The 18,677-nt window shown below is 42.1% G+C and overlaps 2 protein-coding genes across 13 annotated transcripts in view; one reads left to right on the forward strand and one right to left on the reverse strand.

The window, feature by feature from the left end:
* Window positions 1-8,778, reverse strand: part of ZNF613 (zinc finger protein 613) — a 55,605-nt gene extending 46,827 nt beyond the window's left edge. The window contains exon 1 of the mRNA XM_035705559.2: window positions 8,585-8,778. The gene's annotated coding sequence lies outside the window, so the exon portion shown is untranslated. The remainder of the gene's footprint in view (window positions 1-8,584) is intronic.
* The window catches only part of LOC112643385 (zinc finger protein 577-like), a 46,409-nt gene continuing 36,424 nt past the window's right edge, over window positions 8,693-18,677 (forward strand). Inside the window, exons 1-5 of one of the 12 annotated variants that reach the window (XM_049108285.1) lie at window positions 8,693-8,898; window positions 10,193-10,284; window positions 11,738-12,005; window positions 14,786-14,881; window positions 17,917-18,115. In XM_049108285.1, coding sequence (XP_048964242.1) covers window positions 18,101-18,115 — 15 coding nt within the window. In that variant the 5' untranslated portion in view covers window positions 8,693-8,898; window positions 10,193-10,284; window positions 11,738-12,005; window positions 14,786-14,881; window positions 17,917-18,100. Of the gene's footprint in view, window positions 8,899-10,192; window positions 10,285-11,464; window positions 12,006-14,785; window positions 14,882-17,916; window positions 18,116-18,677 lie in introns of all 12 variants that reach the window. The other 11 variants (XM_049108280.1, XM_049108297.1, XM_049108286.1 and 8 more) reach the window with 11 other exon arrangements.

Genomic DNA, 18,677 nt, shown 5'->3' on the forward strand with positions numbered 1-18,677 from the left:
TAAATTGGAAGTAGACCGATTTGTGGATGAAAGTATTCTCAGATTTCATTTACCTTTCAAAAAAAATCACAGCTACTATTATATAATTTTAACAGCTTTTGGACATTTCTATAAAGTTATAGTGGCCGATTTATATTAACTTAAAAGCTTAGGACTTTGTCTCTGTCCTAGCTCCCTGTCCTGCATGTGAGGCAGCCTGGACTAGAGCGCAGAGATAGGGGAGGGCGGGCACAGAGGGCGCCGCCCCCGACCTAAAGTGACAAAACAGTAGGCCGATGCTCCAGAATCCTCTTCCAGTAACATTAGTTACCAGCAGCCAGGTGGTGAAACTGCCAATCTAGAATGCTTGCGTGTTATTTCTTCAAAACCATTCCCACGGTATTGCTAAAGCTAAGACAGCATCACAGCTGTCCCCCCTTTCTTTTCTTTAAGATTTATTTTACAGAGACAGAGTAGAGGGGAGGAGCAGAGGGCGGAGAGAGCCCCAAGTGGACTCCCTGCTAAGGGCAGAGACTGATGCAGGACTCTATCTCACGACCTTGAGATCTTGATCTGAGTTGAAACCAAGAGTCTGTGGCTTAACTCACTGAGCCACTTAGGAGCTCCTCACAGTTGCTTTTGTATCTGCTTATTTCAGAGAACACACTTTAAAATTTCAACTCTTGGTGTTTCCCAAACAGGCCTGGAACAAAAGGCGGTCTTAGCTGTGAATTTTAAGATTTTTTTTTTTTTTAATTCAGATAGAGGCAGAGACACAAGCAGAAGGAGAAGTAGGTTCCATGCAGGGAGCCCGACGCGGGGCTCGATCCCAAGCTCCCAGGATCTCACCCCGGGCTGCAGGCGGCGCTAAATCGCTGAGCCACCGGGGCTGCCCTTGGCTGTGAGTTGTTTTTTTTTTTTTTTTTAAGATTTTATTTATTCATAGAGACACACATAGAGAGAGGCAGAGACACAGGCAGAGGGAGAAGCAGGCTCCATGCAGGGAGCCTGATGTGGGACTTGATCCCGGGTCTGCAGGACCACACCACGTGCTGCAGGCGGCGCCAAACCGCTGCGCCACCGGGGCTGCCCAACAGAATCTTTTAAATAAATAAACAAACTCCTTTATATTTCCTAAGTGAACATATAAGCATCTCCAAATATAGGCCCAGTGACCAGTGTGTGGGTTTTGGGATCGAATTAATTCGGCTTTTTAATCTGGATTCTTGGGATCCCTGGGTGGCGCAGCGGTTTAGCGCCTGCCTTTGGTCCAGGGCGCGATCCTGGAGACCGGGGATCGAATCCCACGTCAGGCTCCCGGTGCATGGAGCCTGCTTCTCCCTCTGCCTGTGTCTCTGCCTCTCTCTCTCTCTGTGTGACTATTATAAATAAATAAAAATTAAAAAAAAAACATAATCTGGATTCTTGTTCTCACTGGATAACCTGGGTGAGTTACTGTGATTTGTGATTTAGAAGAAGAAATATATATTTAGTATTCATCCTTGTTTCTGGCAAGAGCACCTAAACTCTGGGATTTTCAAAGTCTTGAGAGCGATTAAGGAGTGTTTTGTTACATTAATGAGGTGACTTTTGGAAAGCCACTGTAGGAAGGGTCTGGTTGCCAGGGGAACCACCCTGTTATAACAGTGGTTAGACTTTTAACCCATTCCCTAACCTTGAAAGAGGGCACAGGGGCTGTTAGTGGACTCAATCACCAATGGCCAATGAAGCTAATCATGTGTACTTAGTGAAGCCTCCATAAAACCCCAAAAGGCCACAGTTCAGAGAGCTTTAAGGCTGGAGAACACGTGGAGGTGCTGGGAGAGTGGCAAACCTGGAGAGTGGCATGGAAGCTCCTTGTCCTTTCTCCATAACTGTCTGTATCTCTTCCTCTTCTGTCTGACTGTTCCTGAGTTATATCATCTTATAAAAAGGTGGTAACCTAGTAAGTAAAATGTTTCTCTGACTTCTTGAACCACTTTAGCAAATTAATTGAACCCAAGGAGGTCATGGAAACCTGATTTATAGCCATTTGGTCACAAGTGCAGGTAACCTAGATTTGTTTTTTTGTTTTGTTTTGTTTTGGTAACCTGGATTTGAGACTGAATTGGAGCAGTGTGGGGAGCAGTCTTCCCTCCTCATAATAACTGCTATCTTATTTTATATCATGCATATCTTCATGTTTTTACTAGATGTGTATGTATTCACAAACAATACAGACTTTCATATGTATGTTTCAGAAACAGATGAGAATGGTAGTATATTTTATGTACTAAAAAAAAAAAATTAAAGGGGTGGCTCAGTCGGTTAAGTGTCTGCCTTTGGCTCAGGTCATGATTCCAGGGTTCTGGGAACAGTCCTGCGTGGGGCTCCCTGCTCAGTGGGGAACCTGCTTCTTTTCTCCCCACCCCCCATGCTTTCTCTTGCTATCTCTATTTCTTTTTAAGATTTTATTTATTTATTCAGGAGAGACACACAGAGAGAGGCAAAGACATAGGCAGAGGGAGCCTCTTCCCTGCAGGGAGCCTGATGTGGGACTCGATCCCAGGACCATGGGATCCTGGACTGAGGCAAAGGCAGATGCTCAACCACTAAGCCACCCAGGTGCACCTCACTATCTCTTTAATACATAAATAAATAAAATCTTTCAAAATTAAAACAAGTAAATAATAAAAATTATAGGTAGTGTTTTGTTCTTCATGCTATGGAAATAATAAATTTCTAATCCACCAAGGGCTCAAATATGAAAGTTATTGGATTTTTATGGAATTTTTTTCAGCATCAGTGATCCTAGGACTTTTCTAATATAGCAGACACTGTTGGTTACTTGCTGTTGCAGAGAAGAGTTAACACAGCTCACCGTAGAAGGGCCGTCTTGCAAGGGAATTTAGATTTGGGGAAGAGTTCTCATTCTCTTTTTTTTTTTAAGATTTTATTTTTATTTATTTTTTAAAGGTTTTATTTATTTATTCATGAGAGACACAGAGAGAGAGGCAGAGACACAGGCAGAGGGAGAAGCAGGCTCCATGCAGGGAGCCCGACGCGGGACTCGATCCCAGGTCTCCAGGATCACGCCCTGGGCTGAAGGCAGCGCTAAACCACTGAGCCACCAGAGCTGCCCTAAGATTTTATTTATTTAGTAGAGACACAGAGGAGAGAGAGGCAGAGACACAGGCAGAGGGAGAAGCAGGCTCCACACAGGGAGCCCAACGTGGGACTCGATCCCAGGTCTCCAGGATCATGACCTGGGCTGAAGGCGGTGCTAGCTAAACCGCTGAGCCACCCTGGGCTGCCCCTTTCTCTATTGAATGGCTCACTATGCCTAACTTGTTCTTTCAAACAGTATGGTTTATCCTAAACATTTGCTCTCCTCTGGGATTCTGGAATTTTGATATGTGCTAGGCAGTGGGTGCCTACATGAACCTCCAGTAAAAGCCATGGGCACTGTGTTTCTAATCTAACACATTTCATGTGTGTTATCACAACCTGTTGCTAGGAGAAGTAAGTGTATCGTGTAACTTCACAGAGACATGACTTGTGGGAGCTGGTACCTGGTTTCCTCCAGATTTTGCCATTTGGACCTTTTCTCTTTGCTGATTTTGCTTTGTATATTTTTATGGTAATAAATTATATGCTGAGGCCTGTGAGTCCTACTTAATCACTGAACCTGGGGGTAGTCTTGGGTTTTCTCATCACATCTGCCCAACATCCATTCACTTCCTAATCCTTAAAAAAAAAAAAAGATTTATGTATTTATTCATGAGAGACAGAGAGAGAGACAGACATAGGCAGAGGGAGAAGCAGGCTCTGTGAGAGGAGCCTGATATGGGACTCGATCCCAGGACCCCAGGATCACAACCTAAGCCAAAGGCAGAGAGAGGCTCAACCACTGAACCACCCAGGCATCCCTTCTCCTTTTCTAACAGATTCTCCAGGTGTTCCTCAACTTAGGGCAAGATGTCTCTATTCTCTGTCTCCATCTTCACATGGTCTCATCTTCCCTGTGTCTCTGGTATAGAGGGGCACTTACTGGATTTGGGGCTCATCTAGACACTCTTGGATTTTCTTTTTTTTTTTTTTTAAGATTTTATTTATTTATTCATGAGAGACACAGAGAGAGAGGCAGAGACACAGGCAGAGGGGAAGCAGGTTCCATGCAGGGAGCCCGACGCGGGACTCGATCCCGGGTCTCCAGGATCAGGCCCTGGGCTGAAGGCAGGTGCTAAACCGCTGAGCCACCCAGGCTGCCCACTCCTGGATTTTCTTATATCAAGATCCTTAATTAAATCTGCAAAGACCCTTTTTCCACATGAAGTCACATTCACAGGTTCATGGGAGTTAATACATGGACATATCTTTTTTCGGGGTGGGTGCACCATTCAACCCAGTACAAATGGGTATAGATTTTAAGGGAAAATATGTCCAGAGCTTAATCTTTCTTTCCCACCTTCCCTTTCTCATTCATGCTACTTCTACTTCACAGAAAAAAGGCATACCTCCCCCACATTCAGATTGTTATGTTTTATTTCCCTAGGTTATAAAGGCTTTTGGGGCACCAAGTAAAGAGATATTTACAAATAATGGCCTTGACTTAAGGTGGGTGCACAGCAGCAGTATTGGTGTCTGGGCTCAGAGTGGGTGTGTCATTCAAAATGAAATTGCTCTTCATCCCCACAGGTCCTGGATTCCCAGGAGTAAGAGATTCAGTAAAGGACAAGAGGGAAGCTCCTGGGGTTGCATTTGGCCATTCATGGGACATCCTTGTCCTAAGACTGAGATTTTTGAACAGAAAATAAGGGCAGATCCAGAAGAGACTTAATGCCCCTCTTACTGGGCACTTCCTGAAACAAGAAAATGATGAAAGGCCCAGGTGACTTTTGGTTCGTTTTATTGATAATTTGAGTCCTTCATGGATTTGTGGAGGCCTGAAAAAACCAGCTCAACTACATAAAATCATAAATTGGGGAAAATGGGCTCTGGAGACAAGCAGACTACCTTCAAAATCAGGACAAAGTGGAATCAGAAATGTGTTCCTAGATTTTGTACATGACCAGTGCTAGAATATAGCATATGGCTCTGCAGGATCCTGTTGGTGACATAAACCGTCAGTGTGCATCTACTACATCTGACAGGCATTACAACCAGAAAATCACGATAAATTACATTATAGGCACTGACTCAGGACAAAGCAGATCAATTTCTGAGGAGAGGTCACCATTTTGTGGCACTCAAGCTAGGAACTGGTTTCTTTCCAGAGGTGAGACAGTGGGCTCTGTGTTCTCAGCAGCCTTCTAATCGATGTACCAGCATGGCTGTTTCTTACATGATTATTGAGTCCCCTGTGGGATCAGATAAAGTAGAATTGAGTAGACACAGGTTTTGAGGAGACCACAGCCTGGTGACTTGCATACCCAGCCTTGCTGCCATCTGGATTTACCCCTGGGTAGAACCTAAGGTGCCCAGTAAAATGGAAGGTTTGTACAGCTTTCAGAGGTCCTTTGTGAACAGGTGGCTGAAGTGTTGTTTGAGTAAAGATTTGACCATAGGGAATTATAAGTTCTGTTGTCTGGTAATGGCTTGGGTTGTTGAGATCCATACAGGTTGCTTTAGAACTTCAGCTTAGCTTAGAAAATATAGAGCCTTTCCTTCTGTGTTCAAAATCTAGTTGTTATCTCCCACCGTTTTATTACCTTTAATTACCCAGATGACTTATTGTAGCATTATATATATATCAAATATATACATATATATATACATTTGGTCTTTGTCTTGGATTCCTGGTAGAGCTCCTAAATCCCTGTTATTGCGGGTGGTAGGAATGTCTTCTGTTTTCATAACAAGCCCCTTTGAACGTATCTGAATTCATGCTAATGAGGTGATGCCCGGTAAACCCCGATCGCTTCAGCATAGGGGCTGGTCCCCAAAAAGAACAAGCCTCGATTAGAGGATTGGAACTTTTACCACCACCTGGGACCTCTAGGGACAGGAGAGGAGCTGGAAATTGAGTTGTCACCAGTAACCAGTGAGTTAATCAATCATGCCTATGTAATGGAACCTCCAAAGAAACCCAGCAGGGTTCAGAGAGGTTCCAAGTGGGCCAGCACATCTGCCTACTTGAAGATTGGTGCGCCCTAACTCCACAGGGACAGAGGCTCCTACACTCAGGACCTTTTTGGACCTCACCTGTGTACTTCTTCGTGTGGCAGTCTATTTGTATAATTTATAATAATTTTAAGTACATTTTCCTTAGTGCTCTGAGTCCTAGCAAATTATCAAACCCAAGAGGAGAGGTTGTGGGAACCCCTAAATTTATAGCTACACTGGACAGAAGTAACCTGGGGACCTGGTACTTGTGACTGGTATCTGAACTGAAGGCAGTCTTGTGGAACTGAGCCCTTAAGCTGTTTAGTCTGATGCTAATAACTCTGAGTAGTTAGTGTTAGGTAGGATTGAATTATAGAACACTATAATTGGAGAATCAGAGACTTGGAAAATTGGTATTGGAAAAGACACCATGTATTTGGTGTTAGAACCACAGACTCTGAGTCACATTTTCAATGTAAAAGAGTCATTATATAGTACACACGATGATAAAACAAAGTACCCCTCTATACATTGTTCCCCTTAATTCTCTGACACATCATTAACAACTGTGTGGTAGTGTGTTTCCTGTATTTACCTATGTGAACATCTATATCTATGTGTAGGTTTATGTATGCATGCATGTATATGCATACATATACATGAATTTATGTAGGTAAGTACATCTATTAAGACATTTTTATGTGAGTGGAATTGTACTACATCATTCTGATGTCACTAGCATTTAGTATAGTGATTGATCAAAAAGTGCTGAAACACAAATTGCAAATGATCTCAGGTCAGCAAGAGGATTTAATGGCTGCATATTACAGAAATCTGTGATTTGTTGAATGAAAGGATGACTGAACATCCTTATGACATTCCTTCTTTTGCAAATAATTGAAATAAAGTAGGAATACAGTTGGAGCCCACAAGGTGAAAATGAGAGTAACTTCCTTCATGTTGCTCTTGAATAGGGAGAACCTTGCCCTCCCTCCTTTGTGTTTCCTTTATTCTCACATCACTACCATACTTACATCACATCTGATGCCAGATGTGTGGAGAGTTCCATCCTCCCAAGCAATTCTCTAACCAGCTGGGTGGCCTATAATTCAAATCAATTCTGACACTACCTATCTGGAGTTAGTGTCAGATCCCAGATTAAGGGTGTACTCCCACAAAACTCCCCCATTCAGATTCAGAAAATTAGGTCCCCACCTTACAACTTGTCTGACTTGGCTACAAGTTGGAAGTTTTCTACAACCCTTCCTTGGGTTCAAATTCAGTTTCAATTATTTTGCTAGAGTGGATCACAGAATTTGGAAACACAATTACCAGTTTATCATAAAAGGATATGATAAAGAATAGAGATGAACAGCCTGGTGGAAGAGATGTGAAGGGTGAAGTATGTGGCAAGGCGCACAAAGTTTCCATTCCTTCTCCAGGCACTACTCCCAGCACCTCTACAAGTTTAGCAACCCAGAAGCTCTCCGAACTCTATACTTTTGCTATTTTATGGAGGCTTCCTCTCATAGGCATGATTGATCATTAATTCTATTTCCAAACCCCTCTCCCTTCTCAAGAGAATGGGCAGGTCTGAAAGTTCCAAGCTTTTTTTTTTTTTTTTTTTTTTAAGATTATTTGTTTGATTTATTTATGAGAGAACACAAGCAGAGGGGAAGAAAGGGGAGAGGTTGTTTTTAAATTTTATTTTATTTTAGATTTTATTTATGTAGGGACGCCTGGGTGGCTCAGCGTTTAACGCCTGCCTTCAGCCCTGGGCGTGATCCTGGAGTCCAGGATCGAGTCCCACATCGGGCTCCCTGCATGGAGCCTGCTTCTCCCTCTGCCTATGTCTCTGCCTCTCTGTGTCTCTCATGAATAAATAATTTAAAAGAATAATAAAATAAAATCTTAAAAAAATATTTACGTTCCCAGATTGGCTTTCAATAAAAGACCAACCCTACCAGTGGCAACCCTGTGGGGACTGCTGTCACTTCTGAGAGCTTTCTCTGTTATCTTTACTTAAACTTCTATCGCTTTACTCACTCTCCTTTGTCTGGGAGACTCATTCTTCGACTCCGAGACAAGAACCTAATCAATACCAAGAGCTTTATAATTCTATTTGTCCACTCTGGCTAATGCCTTTAATGGCTTTTTCAGAGTTCTCTAAAATCTCGCCTGGCCTCACACGCCGCTTTCTCCATTAGGCCCCCTGCGGCCAGCATTCCCAGGATACCAGCCTGCTCCCCTCCCAGCTGTTACTCAGGATTGGCTGGGACCCTCTCCTCCGCAAACTCCTACGTGGGCCGCGCTCACTTAGCTTCTCCCTTTCCTTTAAATCAAAGTGCCTTCAAGTCCGCGACCATCTCGGAGGGTCCTGGGGAGAGATCTGGGCAGGCCTGAGTGTCTGAGAGGCTAAGCGGTATACGCACCGCCCGTCGTGAATGTTACCAATTCACGGCCAAATGGGTAAGGTGGCGTAGAAATGAAGTGAACCAAAGCGTTTTCAATAGCTTCTCACCGTCTAGTGCCTTCCCAGAAAAGGTGCAAAAAGAGAGGTACCCGCCACAAGGTAGTAAGCGAAGAAACGGTAGCTCCCGTCTAACCGTCTGCAGCGCGCGCTGCATTATGACGTCACAGAGGCCGAGCCCCGCGCCAGATTCCGGATCTCCGGAACTAGCGCGCTGGCCCTGGTCGGCCGCCATCCTCCTCCTGCGCTTCTGAGGGTCTGTCAGCCGCTGAGGTGAGACTCGGGGGCGGTAGACGCTGAGCAAAGTGTTTGAGGAAGTGGCACGGTGATTGGTCTCCAGCGATGAAGATCGGGGTTATCACCAGGTCGGTGTCGGTTCTGGGAGTGTTTCGGGGCCACGGAGAGCGCGTTGGGTTTTGTTTGTTTTTTGTCCGGAGCGCGTGAGGCGTCGGTGTTGGGGAAGCGAGTGGGAATTCTCCCTGGGGGTTGCTGTGTGGGAGGATCATTTGGGGGTTCCCTGTGAGGGGGAGCGTGTGAGACTCCGTTTTGGGACGAGAACGTGGGGAGAGTAGCGTTTTGGGGTGTCTGGTTGAGGGAAGCGGGAGTCGTGTCGGTGTTGGGGAGCTCGGTTGTTGATGCTGTCACATCCTGACTCTTAAACATGGAGTTTTTGGCCTATTGCGCCCACGTTTACTGTATATTCTTACTGAAAAGGTGTTTTCAGTTTTATTTCCGACCCATGTAATGACATGGTCAAACTCCTAAGTCCAGAAAATAACTCTGGTTAGATTTTAGAGTATTTCAATTTTAGTGTTGGGATGATTTGTGTAGGTACTGATATAATTTTATACATTGTGAATCTAATATCCTATCAGCTATTTCTATATTACTATTTGGAACTTTTTGTCTTTCTTCCTTTTTTTTTTTTTCCAAGATTTTATTTATTCATTCATGAGAGAGAGAGAGGGGCAGGCAGAGACACAGGCAGAGGGAGAAGCAGGCTCCGTGCTGGGAGCCCGATGTGGGACTCAATCCTGGGACTCCAGGATCTCGCCCTGGGCTGAAGGCGGCGCCAAACCTCTGAGCCACCCGGGCTGCCCTCTTTTCTTTTTTTAACTATTGAAGTTATGTACCATCGCGTGGGTGACTTAATTTGGGTAAAACTGGGGAAGTCTGGGTAGCTCAGTGTCTGCCTTCGGCTCAGGGCGTGATCCCTGGGTCCTGGGATGAGTCCCACATGGGGCTCCCCGGAGGGAGCCTGCTTCTCCTCTGCCTACGTCTCTGCCTCTCTCTCTGTGTCTCTCATGAATAAATAAATAAAATCTTTAATGATGATAATTTGGGTAAAACTGATGTAGGTCTAGGTCCAATACTTTCAGGAATATGTGATGGATTTCCTTTAACCCAAGTGTTTTTGTTTCCTTGGCCAGTGGTGGTGGTAATTTTCCACTGTTTTAGACATACGTGTTTATGTTTATTCCTAAATGGTCTATATTGTTTTAATCGTAAATGGTGTGAGTTTTTCCTGTATGACGCCACTCCCTCTTTTTGTTTCTTCTCATATAATGCAAAAATTTTTAAAAATACGCTATTTTTGTCACCTCAGTCTACTAATGTTACTGCTACTAGCTTATACCTTGATTCCTTTATATTTTCTAGTTGATTATTTTTGTTATCTGCAAATAATTATGGCCAGGTGGCAAGTGTATGAACTGTGGAGTAAGAAGAATCTACTTCTGCTTCTGACTTGGGTAGGTTAATGTCTGAGTCAGTTTCTTCGTGAAAACAAAACAAAACAAAACTGTCATAGAGTTGTTATAAAGATTAAATTAGCAAATGTTCTTTAAGTACAAAGTGTAGTCCCTGGTACCTAGTATAGTCTGAATAATTGGTAATTATGATTTTTAAGAAATATTTTATTTATTCATGAGAGAGAGAAATAGATAGGCAGAGGGAGAAGCAGGCTTCCTGTGAGGGACATGATGCGGGACTTGATCCGAGGACTCCAGGATTACGACCTGAGCCAAAGGCAGACGCTCAACCACTGAGCTACCCAGGTGCCCTGGTAACTGATTTATCAGGGTTTTGTTCCTCTTTCTCAAGGATTTTTCCCCCTGGCTTTATTGAGATATAATTGACATATAATGGTTCTGTAAGTTTAAGGTATACAACATGTTGATTTAATACACTCATTTATTGCAAAATAATTACCACCCTACGTTAGCTAACGTTTGCATCATGTCACATCTAATTACCACTTCTTTTTTAAATTTAAATCCAATTAGCCAACTTCTAGCACATCATTAGTTTCAGATGTAGTGTTCAGTAATTTATCAGTTGCATATAACACCCAGTGCTCATCACATCACCTGCCCTCCTCTTTAATGCCCATCACCCAATTACCCCATCTCCCCACCCACCTCCCCAATTATCATTTTTTTATGTGGTGAAAACATTTAAGGTCTACTCTCTTGGCAGCTTTCGGTTATATAATACAGTCTTAACTGTAATCACCATGCTGTACATTAAAGCCCATCATTTATATTTTTCTTCTCTGTCTTTAATATTTGATTTATAGATTGCTAGATTTCCCACTGTCTTATATTCCTTGAAAAAAACCATATTTATCCATAATGTTTTGTTCTTTTAATATGTGGCTGGGTTCCATTTGCTAATATTTTATTTAATATTTTTGCATCTAGAAATAAAAAGATGTCTTAGATTTGCTTCAAAATAATCCATTGGTGAAGGGAGATGAGTGGTGGTGTAGAAAATAAAAATTAGGTTTGAGTTGATAATTATTGAAGGTATATAATAGATATGAGGAGTTTGATTATACTTTGATTTCTTTCTTTTCTTTCCTTCTTCCTTTCCTTTCCTTTCCACTCCACTCCACTCCACTCCACTCCACTCCACTCCACTCCGGGGCAGAGGCAGAAGAAGGAAAGAGAATCTCAAGCAGGCCCCACTCAGCAAGGAGCCTGATATGGGGCTCAATCCCATGACTCTAGGATCATGACCTGAGCTGAAATCAAGAGTCTCATCTTAACCCACTGAGCCGTCCTGGTACCCCTCCTCTTTGTACATGGGGTTTAATTACACTGTTTCTTCTTCTTCGGCTTGAACTTTTTTCATAATAAAATTTTAAAAATTTGCTTCTATATTTATAAGTAAAACTGATCCTTACTTTTTATTTTTTTAAAGGTTTTATTCATGAAAGACAGAGGAAGCAGAGACACAGGCAGAGGAAGAAGCAGGGTCCCCACAGGGAGCCCGATGTGGGACTCGACCCCCAGACCCCGGGATCACACCCTGAGCCAAAGACAGATGCTCAACCACTGAGCCACCTAGGCATTCCAATCCTTACTTGTCTTTAAGAGTATTTTTCAAGTATAACCTAAAAAAATGAAAAAATGGACTATTGTACCCTAGGAGCTCCACCTTATTCTAATCTCCTTCCTTCTCCCCAGAGGTAATTATTATCTGAAGACATCATATTAAATTTTCCTGGCTGTCAACTTTATACAAATGGAGGGGTGCCTAGATGGCTCAGTCAGTTGGGCATCTGACTTCGGCTCAGGTCATGATCCCACGGTCCTGGGATCCAACCCTGCATCCGGCTCCCTGCTCAGATGAGCCTGCTTCTCTCTATCCCTCTGCTGCTCCCTTGGCTCTCTCTTTGTCTCTCAAGTAAATAAATAAAATCTTAAAAAGAACTTTATGCAAATAGAATCATAGGGTACATGTCCTTTTGTATCTGGCTTCTTTTGCTTAGTATTTTGTTGTGAAATTCATCTAAGTTTTCCATATAGCAGTAGTTCATTTTCTTTTCATTGCTGTATGGTATTCTTTGGTGTGATTATACCCCAATTTTATTTATTTATTTATTTGTTTGTTTGTTTATTTATTTATTTATAAGATTTTTATGTATTTATTCATGAGAGACACAGAGAGAGAGAGAGAGAGGCAGAGACACAGGCAGAGGGAGAAGCAGGCTCCATGCAGGGAGCCTGACATGGGACTCAATCCAGGGTCTCCAGGATCAGGCCTCTGGCTGAAGGCGGTGCTGAACTGCTGAGCCACCTGGGCTTCCCTACTTAGTAGAATTTCTGAAGTGTAGGGTATGATAGATACAAGGAGAAATGACAAATGGCCAGTCACAACAGGAGGTTCTTAGCACACTTCACTCAGTAACAAAGAACAAGGAGACAGAAAGCTAGAAGGCTATAGTTTAACAGTGGTCAGCAAGGTTTCTGTAAAGAGCAGTGAGAAAGTAAATACTTTAGGCTTTGCAGGCCAGATAGTCCTGCACCTGCTGAACTCTGCCATTATAAGATGAAAGTAGCCTAGAGACTGCATACAAATGGGTATGGTTGTGTTCCAGGAAAACATTATTTACAAAAACATGTCAGCAGCCCACTATACCACCAACTCCTGAGCAATTAGAAGAACATGATTAACAAACTTGACCAGTGTAAAACACTCCACTCAACAATTTTTCTCAAATGCACATAGAACAACTATAAAAACTTAGTATATGATGGGTCATGAATCCAGTCTAAACAAATTTCAAAGTATTGAAATCACACAGAATATTTTCTCTGACTACAGTGGAATTAAGCTCATAAAGCAATATCAAGCTGAAAACTAGAAAATCTCCATTTTTTTGGTAAGCATACCATACAAGTCTAAATAATCCATATTCAAAAAATATTACAGTGGAAATGTTTTGAATTGCATTTTAATAATCCTTAATGTCAACTTCTGATGAATGCAACTAAAGCATTCAAGGGAGGGAATTTAGACATGTATTAGAAGTGCATATATCAGAAGGGCGCCTGATAGGTGGCTCAGTCAGTATACACACACACACACACACACACACACACACACACATGAATATTATTCAGCCATAAGAAAGAAGGAAACCTTGCCATTTGCAACAGTATGGATGGACCTTGAGGGCATTATGCTAATTGAAATAAATCAGAGGAAGATAAATATTGTATTATCTCATTTATATATAGGGAATCTTAAAAAAAAATGAAACAAAACCAAAAGACCAAGTTTATAGATACAGTGAACAGATTGGTGGGTGCTAGAGGTTGGGGCATGGGGGTAGGTGAAATGAGTCAAGGGAATCAAAAGACCTAAATTTCCATTTATAGAATAAATACGTCATAGGGATGTAATGTACAGAATGGTGGCTATAGTTAATAATACTATATTGCATATTTTTTTTATTTTTTTTATATTTTATTTATTCATGAAAGACACAGAGAGAGGCAGAGACATAGGCAGGGGTAGAAGCGGCCTCCCCAGGGTGCTGGGATCATGCCCACCCCAAGCCAGAGGTAGACACTCAACTGCTGAGCCACCAAGTGTCCCTGTACTGCATATTTGAAAGTTGCTAGGAGAATAGATCTTAAAACTCTTCATCACCAGATAAAAGTTTTTATAACCGTATGGTGATAGTTATTAACCATATTTATTATGGTGATTATTTCATAATATATACAGATATTGAATTTGTTATGTTGTACACCTGAAACTGATACATTTCAATTATACCAAAAATAATAATGCTGATGGTATTTAATATATGTAAAGGAAGGTTATAATTTTTCAACCACTGACTAAACTTTTTTTATTTTAGTACATCAACACACAATGTTATATTAGTGATTTGAGGAGTTTATACATTACTGTGTTCATCATGACTAACTCTTATTTTTTACTATTGTCCATTTCAATTACTTGAGTTTGCTGGGTCTACAGTAATATTGTGCAAATGTTGATAATTTATTGCCTTTTCTTTCATATTGATGATTGCTATTTGATTCTTTTCTCTAATGACATGGTAAGATCAGTGATGAATGAGAATGGTAGTAATTAATCTTTCCATGCTTCATAGAAATGCTTCCAGCATCTCATTGGCTCTCAATTGAGCATGTAAAGTGTTACATTTTTGCTTTGGTTATGTTTTGCTTCAGATGTTTTTCCTCTTATCTTTTGGAAAGAAAGTGTGACATCCAACTAATGTGTCAACTACAAGTCCCAACTCCATTCGTTCCTCTTCATCCCTAGAAGTAAACTAACTTGAAATTTTACATTATAATGATTTTTGGACTTTAAGTATCTATCTTCAAACAATATCTATTCTGTGTGCATTTAAGAAATTTATGCAAATGGTGTTATACTTGAGGTATCCTTTTACAAGAACTTCATAGGATTTTATTCTTGTTTTATCAGCAGGCTGTTCCTCCCCGCCCCCAACATTATTGACATCACATGTATGGGGGTCCTCCCCATACCAGCCAATTCTCCAACTCCCTGGACACCAACTAGGTATCCTAAAATTCTTTTTTTTTTTTTAAGATTTTATTTATTCGTTCATGATAGACTTAGAGAGAGAGGCAGAGACACAGGCAGAGGGAGAAGCAGGCTCCATGCCAGGAGCCTGACGCGGGACTCAATCCTGGGACTCTAGGACCGCGCCCTGGGCCAAAGGCAGGTGCCAAACCGCTGAGCCACCCAGGGATCCCCCTAAAATTATTTTTTTATATATAGATTTTATTTATTTATTCATGAGAGACACCAAGAGAGAGGCTGAGACATAGAGGAAGAAGCAGTCTCCCCACAAGGAGCCCAACGTGGGACTCGATCCTGGACCCCAGGATCATGCCCTGAATCGAAGCCGATCCTCAACCGCTGAGTCACCCAGGCACCCCTGAGTTTTCTAAAATTCAACTCGGTTTTGATGCTAACTACCAGCAGTTAATGCAGATCCCACAGGTTAAGGACTTTGTTTCACAACACTGACCACACTTCAGATGCCAGTCACAATTCTCAGGTTGCCATTTGTACTTCTGACCAGCTGGCTATAAATCGGGTTTCAGGGGCACCTCAGTGTCTCAGTCAGTTGGGCATCTGACTCTTGCTTTTGGTTCAGGTCATGATCTCAGGGTTGTGATCCTGGGGTTGGGCTCTGCATTCAGCTGGAAGTCTGCTTGAGACTGTCTCTCTCTCTCCCTCCTCCTTTGCCTTCTCCCTACTCACACACGTGCAGACTCTTTCTGTCTGTCTCAAATAAATAAATAAATCTTTAAAATAAATAAATCAGGGATTTCTCCACCCCCCCAAGTTTAATAATTTACTAGAACAGTGCACAGAACTCAGGAAGATACTTTATTTTCTATCACCAAATTATTGTAAGAGATAAAAATGAATAGCCAGTTGAAGAGGGTGAGATCCAGAAGGATCCTGAGTACAGGAGCTTCTGTCCCTGTGGAGTAGGGGTAGGGGTACACACACCCCTGGCACCTCAAAGTGTTTACCAACTCAGAAGCTCTCCAAACTGTGTACTTTAGGAGATTTTGTGAATTATGTAGGCCACTAGTGATTAAACTCAATCTCCAGCTCCCTCCACTTCCCAGAGGTTCCAGGGGTGAGGCTGAAAGTTCTAACCCACTAATTATGCCTTGGTCTTTCTGGGGACCTCCTCCTATCCTGAAGCTATCTGGGGATCCCCAGTCACTGATAAGCTCATTGGCATATAAAAGCTACTCTTGTCACTCCACAGATTCCAAGGATTTTAGGAGCTGTGTGCCAGAAACCTGGGACATAAACCAAATATCTATTTCCCATTGTACCATAATAAGCCTAAGGAAGTAGCCACTCCATTCCTAGGCTATTATAGGTTTGTAACAAAAGGAATACTGAATTTTATGAGCTGTTTTTTCAATATCAATTTAGGCTTTCCTCCTCTAACCTATTAATTTATTTTATTAGCTACTTTTAGCTGCCAACCTGACATCCATGCCCCTTTGGTTAAGAAAATCTCTTGTTTAGGCAGCCATCCATTTGGGAACTTGACCTTAACCACAGTTCTGTAGGAAATGTAGAGTAGTCCTACCAATCAGGGTAGTTCCATTGCCATTTTCAGTTTCATTGCAGTGTTCTAGGCATGAACATTTGGTGTAATTCTAATCTGTTAAGTGTGAAGGAAAGTCTGTCAAGGGCTTCTGAGAAATGGTTGAGTCCTTGATCTCCAGTCCTAGAGATCTCAGTTGTAAACTCATTCATGTCTAACCCCCTCTTCCTACCTCTCTCCTGCCCGTATGGAGTTCTGCACTTGAGCTGTATACCGTCCTTTGTAGGCCAGCACTCAGACTGGATGAAAGGCCAAGACTGGGATAAAGCATTGTCAGGATTAGACATGGAAGTGGGTAGTTATCCTTGTTCACCAAGTTTACCAGTCCACCAGAGGATGGGTCAGAGATCAGCTGTCTTGGTGTAGAGGATTCAGGAGAGCTAGAGAATCTTTGAGAATAATTTGCTGCCTTGCAGGGTGAAACAAAATTCAAATTGACTTCATGGTGTTTGTGTCCTCAGAGTGTGAGTTTCTAGCATGGGTCCAGGGCTTGGCCATTGGAGATACTGATTTCTGATCTGCTGCTGCTGAGGCAAGGATGGGTCTCTCTTTGCATTCCGGCTTGTGTGGAAGGAGCTGGCTGGATGTGCGTAGCAAATATTACAAGAACTGGTTCCAGAGGTTCTATTCTTGCAACTTTGGCCATATGGCCACTCCACTGTATAATGTGCTACAGAATGAAGTTCTTAAAATGCACAAGAAAAGAAAATTGTATTTTGAGACTGTTGGAAAAGGGATATGTCATCATGAAGATGGGCAGATGTGGATTCAGATTCTCAGTTGCTACTTGGGGATTTTTTTTTTTAAGATTTTATTTATTTATTCATGAGAGTCACAGAGAGAGAGAGAGAGGCAGAGACATAGGCAGAGGGAGAGGCAGGCACTAAACCGCTGAACCACCACCTAACATCCCCTTAGGGAAGAAGTTATGTGGACAACACACTTCACCTGATTAAGCCTCAGCTTACTTGTATATAAAATGGAGATAATGCATACCTTATAGAGTAGTATTGAGGATTTGTATAGATCTTGGTTTTCACATGGGATAATTGCTCCAGTGCAATTAACAAAAATTTTAGGAATGTATGGGCACAGGTGGTTTTAAGGCAGTTTCCAGGACCACCACTTGTATATATTATCTTTCCTAAAATTGATGTGTGTGAGAACTTGGCAATGGACAAGATCGTAAGCTGGGTTTTTCCCCTCCATCTCTTTCATATCCATTCTAGTCCAACATTTTTTCTAGTTTCCCACCCCCAAAAAAGGCATTCCTCTTGCCTATTCCTTATCTACCTATGGAGCACATCCCCATGATATAAAAGCTTCCCTGGTGTTAAAGATGCAGAGGAAATGTTAGGGCCTTTTGTTAGAGTGAGTCAGCATGGCAAGGGAAAGCTGTGAGTCTTGGGTGCATGTAGTCTTACAGTTGAATTTGCTCTTGAATCTACAGGTTCTAGGATACGGGAACAAGACATTATCAGTACTGGAAGAAGGAGAAGGTCCCAGGCTTAGGAGATCATCATTTCTGGCAGCAGCCTGACCTGAGATATCTGACCATAACCTCCAGGCAGGCCCAGAGCAGACAGAAGACAGAGCATATCCTGGATTGCTAGCCCTTTCTTTAGAACAGGAAAATGACCAATTCCCAGGTAAGGTTTATTTTACCTATTTTGTCCTTTGTTTCCCAGTGGATTTGTGGAAGCTTCTAAAACACAGTCTGATAAAATGAGACACCATAGTTGATAAAAATCAGCATCTGTTGGAAAATAAGTTTAGGTGATAATCTTAAAATCTGGGTAGGTTAGGAAGGAAAATATATAGGACATAGGGTTCATACAAAGCTCTTAAGGATGGAACCAAGGTAAATGACTGTGTAAGACTTTGTGGGCTGCCTTAGCTTTGAATTTGTGTCTCCTTTCTTGGCACCTGTAATAACGAGAAAAACATGAAAAGCTATGTGATGTGTAGTATCTATGAGGAGAAAGCAAATCAGTTCTTCAGGGAAAGTAATTTTGTTGCTCTTAGTACTTAAGAAATTTCTTTTCCTCGCTCTTCACCAAAATTTTGTGGTAGACAGTGTCCTCAGTATCAGTCATGTAATAAAGACACAGGATGTTTCCTTTGGCTTTTTCTCATTGTGTTCCTCAGAGTAAGCTAAGGGGGTAAATGCCAAAGCAGAACTCGATTGGATAAATTCTTCAAAAGCTGTGC

The sequence above is a fragment of the Canis lupus genome, chromosome 1 (genome assembly GCF_003254725.2).
Source record: "Canis lupus dingo isolate Sandy chromosome 1, ASM325472v2, whole genome shotgun sequence".
Classification (NCBI taxonomy): Eukaryota; Metazoa; Chordata; class Mammalia; order Carnivora; family Canidae; genus Canis; species Canis lupus.